The 9,214-nt window shown below is 40.8% G+C and overlaps 4 protein-coding genes across 4 annotated transcripts; 2 read left to right on the plus strand and 2 right to left on the minus strand. All coding sequences in view use genetic code 12, as the record gives it.

Moving 5' to 3' along the window:
• Window positions 1–320: 320 nt before the first annotated feature.
• KGF57_001355 (uncharacterized protein) lies at window positions 321–1,892 on the minus strand (the record flags this gene model as incomplete). The annotated part of the gene is made up of 1 exon (XM_051750551.1): window positions 321–1,892. The coding sequence occupies one exon, from the start codon at window positions 1,890–1,892 to the stop codon at window positions 321–323; it is 1,572 nt and encodes a 523-aa protein (XP_051610168.1).
• A 799-nt stretch (window positions 1,893–2,691) lies between these two features.
• TPM2 (tropomyosin) lies at window positions 2,692–3,420 on the minus strand (the record flags this gene model as incomplete). The annotated part of the gene is made up of 2 exons (XM_051750552.1): window positions 2,692–3,159; window positions 3,403–3,420. The coding sequence occupies 2 exons, from the start codon at window positions 3,418–3,420 to the stop codon at window positions 2,692–2,694; spliced, it is 486 nt and encodes a 161-aa protein (XP_051610169.1).
• A 1,104-nt stretch (window positions 3,421–4,524) lies between these two features.
• On the plus strand, window positions 4,525–6,642 carry KGF57_001357 (uncharacterized protein; the record flags this gene model as incomplete). The annotated part of the gene is made up of 1 exon (XM_051750553.1): window positions 4,525–6,642. One exon carries the CDS (start codon window positions 4,525–4,527, stop codon window positions 6,640–6,642), a length of 2,118 nt encoding a protein of 705 aa, XP_051610170.1.
• Window positions 6,643–6,846: 204 nt separating this feature from the next.
• Window positions 6,847–9,116, plus strand: KGF57_001358 (uncharacterized protein; the record flags this gene model as incomplete). Its single annotated transcript, XM_051750554.1, has 2 exons — window positions 6,847–7,409; window positions 7,718–9,116. 2 exons carry the CDS (start codon window positions 6,847–6,849, stop codon window positions 9,114–9,116), a joined length of 1,962 nt encoding a protein of 653 aa, XP_051610171.1.
• Between the last annotated feature and the right edge of the window lie 98 nt (window positions 9,117–9,214).

The raw sequence follows: 9,214 nt of genomic DNA on the forward strand, positions 1-9,214 counted from the left end.
AAAGACAAATTTCAAACTTCCTAAAAAGGGGTCCAAAGAGAAGGTCCAATCTCGGGAGGTTTTATTCATAAATAAAAATGGCAACGAGTATAACTTGGAAGCGGTTACATTATCTCGTCGTGGCAAATTTCTCCCTTATATACTTTTTGATTAAAGAGGAGAAAAGAAGAAAGGGGAAAACAAAATGTAAAAAAAAAAATTACAGTGAGAAATGAGATGGTTTTATAGACAGAGGCAGTGTAGCTGTGGATTCAAGTAGCTACCAAATGCTATTTCATATAACAACAACACACACACACACACACAAAAGTTTGATTCTATCAACCCACGTTTTTCATGACTTGATCGACATCGATCCGTAGTATCAATAAAGACCTCAATAGTCCAATCATTGTCACAAAACTTGCTAGTCCCACTGGAACCACAGCAAATACGACAATATTGTAAAAATCAAAAAATCGCCTTGGCTTTTTCATCCTCATTTGGCCATGATGTTTGATGTTAGTGCGACCTGCAGTATTGCTGTTTTCAGTTCTGCTACTTGTTGTTGGAGTCAGGCTGGTGGCACTGTTATCCACTTCATTTTCACCATTACCACCACCAGCACCACCACCACCAGCACCACCTCCACTTCCACGAACCGGCTCGTGTAGTTTGACATTATTATGATGTTCAAGTTGCAAATTCAGCGTGACAAAATTTTGCACAATATACGTAAAAGTCAAGAGACAACTGATCAAGATCCAAATGTGTAGGCCATACTTGTAACCATCAGCACTAAACGTGCTGACCATGTACAATTCACAAAAAATCATGATGGTAGACATTGACAACACTCGCACAATTGCAGCAGAGGTGGAGTATGTGATTATCCATCTCACCAACAAGGAATCAAGGATCGAATAGGACAAGTACGCAGCAACAATACACCAAACACCAGTTAGAAAATGTTCCAAACCTCTAGCAGTTGTTATCTTGTAAGATGTAGCATTCATTGGGTCATTATCCTGATAAATACGTGTCCATGACTGATATAGTCCAAACAATGGCGGTATTAAAGATATATCACGACAAGAAGCTAGCAAGAAATGCTGTCTTGCATTAAGAAACTTTAAGCCCAATTTCTTGATGGAAGTTTGTTTGAACTTGTTACGAAACTGTGTGCTAGTAGAAGAAGATGTGTTTGACGATAACGTGTGATGTGGTGAGTGAGAATTACCCTGAAGCTGCAGCTGTTGCAGCAGCTGTTGTAGAAGAATTGGCGTTGTTGACACTGATGATTCTACTGAATCCAGGAAAAACATTGAAGACGTCCTTGGTATCGGTAGTGACGGAATAGGAGTATATAGATGTGACGCAAGTCCCCTTGGCAATTCCCTCGCAGTATATTGGCCATCTATAGATACGCGTTGGACAGGCTCAATCTCTGTAGGCTGAGCTCGATTATTCTGATGCATTAGCTGTGATGTCTCGTAAGTGGGAACTGGTTCCTCTGGATCAAACTGGAGTTCATTCAAATAAGCATCGTTTTGCGAAAGACTAGTGTAAGAGGTTTGGTGTGGTAGACACGAGGGGGCACTATTGAATCCATGTGTTGACAGGTCACAATTCAATGATGTCAAGGCTGAACTTGAAGTCCTTGTCGAGTGTGACCACTGTTGCAGTTGTTGCAGTTGCAGTTGCAGTTGCAGTTGTTGTTGTTGTTGTTGTTGTTGTTGTTGTGGAATTGTAGATGTAGATGCATGTGAAGGTGTCAGTGACTGTAGTTGCGGTTGTGGAAGTGGTGAGGAGTTTACAACTTCGTCGTCCGTTGGATCCGAATAGTCATCATCTATTTGGTGTGATTCCAAGGTGTTACCAAACCTGGCCCGTAGTGAAGAGCTTATGATCATTGAGTGCCGCGCTGTTGAGGTTTTTGAGTTGGGTTGTACCGGTAGGATCGTAAGATACACTATGCTATGCCAAGTCTTCTGATAGAGTGTAGCTGAGCTCCTTGGATGAGATATATACGTGCAAGTTGTGTAGTGAATACCAGTAACTTCTTCCTTCTTCCAAAAACTTACAAACGTATCTCTCTCTCTCTCCCTTCGACCCTTTTCCTCGGTTTTTTCTCTTCCTCACACTCTCTTTCTCTATTCCTTTGTATACGATTCTTTTATATTCTGTTTTAGTTTATTGTCTTCAAACTTAGAGAGATCTCTAGGAGGCTACTGTATATACATATACATAACACAAAGCTCATTATTAGACCCAAGAGATCCGGTTGGTGAGAAGTGTAAGTATAGAGGTAGTAAGTAGAACTACGTAATGTAAACCAATATAACAAGTATCTTGCTTTTGGCTCGTTGATTTATTGGCAAGCGAAACATGTGCGCCTAGCAATTGTATCTACACAGATAAATCACAGGGCACCCCCCCCCCCCCCTCTTCCCTCCTTCCAAGAGTAGCAGAGGTAAAGTCAAATATTCAATTGAGTTTAGTCTCGGTCAAATTTCTCACTGCGTTTTACGAAAGGCACTTTTAATTTAACATTGGGGATGTCAGTATTATCAAAAAAGGAACACATTGTAGGATATCTCCTTTGCTTGGTATAATGCTATTTATAAATCTTTAAAATTATGAGCCAATTACAAAATACTTGTTGTTATTCGCCAGAAAAGAAAGAACAAGAAGCTCCCCCACCTCATTAGCTTAGATAGCTTCTAATTGTTGACTGATTTCATCCAATTCGTTCTTGACTTCATTGTATTTCTCAAGCAACTCTTCTTGTTTCTTTTCAAGTTCCTCCTTTTCGCTTTCCAAACTGGCAACCTTTCTTTCCAATTGTTCGGCCTTGATGTCAGTTTCTCTCAACTTTTCAGTAGTCTCCTTCAAGTTCTTATCAGCCTCTTCCAATTCTTCTTCCAAAACTTGGTTCTTTTTGGTATAGTTTTCATTAGAAGTTTTCAAAGAGTGTGATTCATCAGCAGTACTTTTGATTTCTTCAAGATTGGTTTCCAATTTTTCAACTTGTTCTTCCAAAACTTGATTCTTTCTGGTTAATGCTTGGATTTGGTTGTCCTTTTCTAAACCCTCTTGTTCCAACTCCTTAATCCTCTCGGACAATTCGTCAGACTTTTCTTGCCATTTTTCAGCATCCAATTTCAAGTTGTTGAGTTTCTAGTGTTAGAGAGTGAGTTAGTATACCATTCGCATAAAGGTGAACATTAAAAACAAGCGCCGCGTTATCTGATTGTTGTTACCGTAGCACTGCTGCTTACATGCGTAGAAGATCACATATATCGCAGATAGCTAATACGCGCAGCATTGATCTAGATTCAGACAATCAGGGTGACATCGACGCTGTATGTATTTGAGATGTAGTAGTAGTAGTAGTAGTAGTAGTAGTAGTAGCTAACATACTTCCTTGAGTTTATCCATGGTTATTGTATAGTTGTAGTTTTGTCAAGTAAAAACTGTGTTCAATTGAATAAAAAGTATGTGTTGTCAAATCAAGGGGGAAAGAAGAAAAGGACAGAGATCAATTTTGTTTTTCGCTCGTAACATTAGAAATATTTTTTATTATTACTTTGGTCTATATATATGTCTGTGTGTCTCTCTCTTTTTTTTCTGTTTATTTTTACCAAAACAAAGTTGTGTTTGAAAAATACACGACATTTCAATAACGTGTATGTCTCTCTTATTCTCTCTTTCTCTCTTTCTCTCTCTCTTATTCTCTCTCGCTAATTTTCGTTTGTCGTCACATTAAATGTCGTCGTAGTTATATACACGACACGCCAAATAATGTCTCATCGTCTAAATTGAAACAGATCTTTTACAATACTTTAACCCCCCAATTTGAAACCAAAGTATGGCTCTGATTCACGCCCATGCCGAACCCAAAACAGGATTTACCTACGAAGCCGACTCTTACTTGTCATTCACAAGGCATATCTGTCAACTTGTAATGCTAACAATTTTGTATCTGCTTTATTGCTTTTGACGATTATGTGTACCACTGATTACTGTAGAGCAACACTGGCACAAGAGATACAGATAGCCATGGTTTACCATTTTCAAAGGAAACAAAATCCTCGCTAAGTAACAACATTGCTTGTGAGTATGTATCGGTAGCGCATACATTGAGTGGTGCTGCAAAATTTACACAAAATCAAAACACGGTAACAATTTTTTTTTTTTATTTTTTTTTTTATCTCTATAGAGGAAACCTTATAGCCAGCCATGTTCCAACAGCTGAAGCTATACAAGGTACAAACACACACACACACACACACACACACATATGCATGCAGTTATGCATACAATGCAAAGAAATCAAACATAGCAATCCCCTTTGCATTTAAGCGATTTTTTGTTTGATCTGGGAAGATGTCAATTTGATAGAAAAAAGAAGAAGCTTTTACTTTTGAACGACTAACCTACTCAACATCACATCCCATCCCATCACATCCGTTCAAGTCAGTGTTATTCTCATAAGTATCCTCTCCTTCATATCAGGCGGTCTTTTTCTCACACTCATACACAATGACATCTGTGATACCTCGTTCGTCACATGCATCAATAGTCACTGGATCAACGCTTGACCCATTCAATCAAGAGAGTCATCATAGGTACTCAGCTAGTATCGGCACATCATATGGCCACAGTCGAAAACCTTCCAGAGCACTTTCACAAACCAACCCCTTTGAAGTCATTTACTCCAGTCAAGATCTCACCTTTGATTCGTCAGCACAACATAACTTGCATATGCCAAAGCAGAAACCTTCACCTCAAAATTTCCATCAGCATTCACCGTGGCACAGTCAATCCAATTATGATCTCATAGCAGAAAATGTCAAAACAGGAAGGAGTCTCGTGAGTGGAATCGCGTACACTGGTAGCAGCAACAATGATGACCAGCAACGCAATGTCAGCAGCAGCAGCCAACATCCAGTGGTCACGGTCGTGAAGTCGACTTCGTTAAAAAGATCGGGATCCACCGTATCACGACTGGCTACTTTAAGAAACAGAAATAGGATCAAACAGAGAAACAAGACAGTCAAGAGAAAGGATCTACTCAAGGACGAATTGGAGTTTAAACCCAGCGATGAAAAGCGGACTGAGCAAAAACACAAGACCAAAAAGGAATCATGGTTTGGTTGGCCTAAATTTAACTTTCCGGTTCTACGAAAGAAATCATTAAAGTATCGATCTGTACACAACGGGCAGAACCCGAATTTCACAACCAGACATGAATTTATGAACTTTTTGCAAATGAGCAACTATAACCAAGTAGTTGGGTCTTCGTTACCTCATAGAATGAAGATGTGGAATTACACACAGCCATTGCATCCACATCCACTATTACATTGGCAGGTAGTGGATTTCGCAGAAAAGGATGCTCCTGCTACTACTATTGCTGCTCCCATTGCTCCTGTAACCGTGACAAAATCCCTCAACTTACATTCCAGAACAGGATCTATGTCAGTTATTGATGTCTTGTACCAAAACTATAAAGCCCGAGCATTCGAAATGGCACAGAGGCATTACTCAAAGAGAAGACACGGCAAAGAGTACATGAAGGTCCCCCCACCTTTTCAAAAGTTGTACCCACAAGATGCTGTACTTTTGTCCAAAAGAGAAGTTCATCAAATAAACACCAAATTGCTAGTTGAAATTTTGTTACGAAGAACCGTGGCTGCTAAAATGGAGTACAGGTTGAGACAGCATGGGTTTGAGTTTGAAAGTGGACATTCGGACTCCTCTCTGTCAGCTTCGTCCTGGTCCTCCTCCTCACCACCACCGCCACTACGATCATCCCCGGCAGCACGGTCATCCATTTCTTCATCTCCGTCGTCGTCGTCGTCGTCGTTGTCGAGTGGCAAATACTCACCTCATGGCCACACACATAGAGGAAGACGATCCAAAGGAAATCCAAACTTCGCAGCTACAGGACCGTACCACAACGACAACTTAGTTTTGCAAAATGAATCAATTTTCCAAAATATAATTGCAAGCTCAAACAATCAGTCGCCAAAGGATACAAGCTCCGTGATGTATTTCCAGTCACAATCTAAAGGCGATACGACCAGAAACTCCTCGTTCTTTACCAATCCATTCACCTTGGATCCCAAATCGACCATCACTAGAATCCTCAACGATAACATGCAGCTGCATCACCCTAGAAAAGCACCAAGAAAACAAATGTATCAGCTAACACCGCAGCAGCAAAGATCACGCTCCACTTTGAGCTCCGATGAAGACACACAAGATCCATTTGCAAACAATGCCTACGAAACTTTTCTGCCTATTGAGAAGAATTCAGACTCATACAGAGACTCATTATCTACTCTGTCTAGAGACAAAATGAGAAAATCAGACAGTACCACAAACACATCTATCTTGCATTATTTAGATCAATTGTCTCTGGAAGTTGATTCTGTATTGGAAGAGCTTGACACCGACCAGGAGCTTGGTGGTGGAAGCCGTGATATTAAGGAGACGAAGAAGAAGAAGAAGAATAAGAAGAAGGAAATACCAGGGAAGTCTACATCGACAATGAAATTGGGCTCTCGACGCACTGTGCCGAAAAACATCATCGAGCCAGCTCGTATTATTGAAAAGTTGAACGAGCACGATTTGCATTTGATTAGTAACGTATAGAAGTGTAGAACCAAAAGAAACAGTAGCATATATGTTATTCATTGTAGCACTCTCCTTTACCGATTTGTTCATTTGCCCCATAGAAATCGCGCTAAAAAAAAAAAGAAAAAAGGAAACAAAATTAAAGAGGCACACACTGCACCAACTCAACAGAGAAGTGAGTCTGCACCTTCTTATTCATCCACGTCAACTACATATATCAACATGTCTAGTTCATTTGCACAAGGCCGTCAGGGCTTCACAAGTAGGGGCAATAACCAACAGAGGTCAAGCACGAGCATACCGCGAAATACAGAAGACGACGTTGGTACTGCACATACAATCTTTGGTCCCGAAAACCCTGCTTCTACAGAAGAGGAAGCACTAGCTGAAATCATTGTTGATGCATTAGGCGAGGGCAATGGGCCTGACTTAAATGAGCCTCCAGCAAACTTAACCTCTGATGATGTTTTCTGGAGTGCAGAGATAGGCGATCGGGGCAAAGACGAGACAGAAAGAGACATTTTACGCGAATTCGAACTTGATGAGCAGGAGGTAAAGAGTGAAATAGACTATACTGAGCTGACCGATTTTTCATTCTGGTCTCGATTTGTGGGAATTGTTAAAAAGAGTGCAATTAATTTGATTCTACCATTTATTAACGGTATGATGTTGGGATTTGGTGAAATCTTAGCTCATGAGATCGGATTCCATTATCATTGGCATGGAGCTAAAGTTGAGCCTCCCAGACGCCTAGCTCAACGCAGGTTGCAGGACGCGGGGTCAAAGTATTTGTAAATCTGTATTGTATATAATTAATACCAAAGAGTCACTTTGGAGTAGGCCTATTCCGTAGACGTTATATTGAAGCTAGCTTGCCACACAAGCGGTCCCCTTTCCGTGGCTTGTTACATGCATGCCGGGGATGCCAGGAACGGACAGCAAAACAAGGCTGCGTGTTTTGCCCGACATCGTACAAAAAGAAAATAAGAAGAGACAAAACTCCGAGGGTGTTTAACAGAAAGCAATTCTACAAATACCTCATCTTTTGTCATTTATCTAACCAAATATCATCCTGTCCATTGACGCGTCCAAGCATGCCAGGTAAAAGAATTGAAACTGATGCTTTTGGAGAGATTGAGGTACCAGCAGACAAGTATTGGGGTGCTCAAACCCAACGATCATTAACCAATTTTGAAATTGGGGACATCAAAATGCCATTTCCCATAATCAAAGCATTTGGCATCCAGAAAAAAGCTGCGGCAATCGTCAATGAACAGTTGGGCTTACTAGACCCAAAGAAGTCGAAAGCCATTCAACAAGCTGCCGATGAAGTTATTGTTGGTAAATTGAATGATAATTTTCCCTTGGTGATTTTCCAAACTGGGTCAGGTACTCAATCTAACATGAATGCCAACGAGGTGATTTCTAATAGGGCCAATGAGATTTTGGGTGGTGAAAAGGGGACAAAGAAGCCTGTGCATCCTAATGATGATTGCAATATGTCGCAATCATCAAACGATACTTTCCCGACAGTTGCTTACATTGCTGCTGTGATTCACATTGAAGAACACTTGACTCCAAATTTGGTGGATTTGAAAGAGGCATTTCAGAAGAAGGTTGACGAGTTCAAGGATATCATCAAGATCGGAAGGACTCATTTGCAAGATGCTGTGCCCTTGACGTTGGGTCAGGAGTTTTCTGGGTATGTACAACAATTGGAATTTGGTTTGGAAAGGGTGAAACAAACTGTGCCAAGGTTATCCTACTTGGCACAAGGGGGCACTGCTGTTGGTACTGGATTGAACACGGTTCGTGGGTTTGACGTCAAGATTGCTGAGGAAATCTCCAAGCTCACTGGGTTCCAATTCAAAACCGCACCCAACAAGTTTGAGGCGTTGGCTGCACACGACACTTGCGTAGAAGCATCTGGAGCTTTAAATACCTTGGCTACATCGTTGTTCAAGATTGCCAACGATATTAGGTACTTGGGTTCGGGACCTAGATGTGGATACGGAGAGTTGGCACTACCTGAAAATGAACCTGGATCGTCAATTATGCCGGGCAAAGTCAACCCCACCCAATGTGAAGCAATGACCATGGTTTGTGCCCAAGTTATGGGAAACAACACCACAATTACATTTGCCGGTGCATCAGGTCAATTTGAATTGAATGTATTCAAACCTGTGATTGCATACAATTTGTTAAACTCCATTAGGATTTTGGGAGATGCTTCCAGATCTTTCAGGATCCATTGTGTTGAAGGAATTGTTGCAATCAAAGAGAAAATTGACAAGTTTTTACACGAGTCTTTGATGTTGGTGACTGCTTTGAACCCCAAAATCGGGTACGACAATGCTTCTAAGGTGGCCAAAAATGCGCACAAGAAGGGAATCACCTTGAAAGAGTCATGTTTGGAGTTGAAGATGTTGACTTCCGAGGAATTTGATCAATGGGTCAGACCGGAGAAGATGATTGGGCCAAAAGAAGTTTAGAAATCTCTAATTTACGCAAATACATGGGGTGGGAAACGTATTCATATTCATATTCTACCTTCTTCTTCTATTTCTTCCTTTCGACAGATTAAGGTTAA

Source organism: Candida theae, assembly GCF_024610275.1.
Source record: "Candida theae strain CBS 12239 chromosome Unknown scaffold44, whole genome shotgun sequence".
Classification (NCBI taxonomy): domain Eukaryota; kingdom Fungi; phylum Ascomycota; class Pichiomycetes; order Serinales; family Debaryomycetaceae; genus Lodderomyces; species Lodderomyces theae.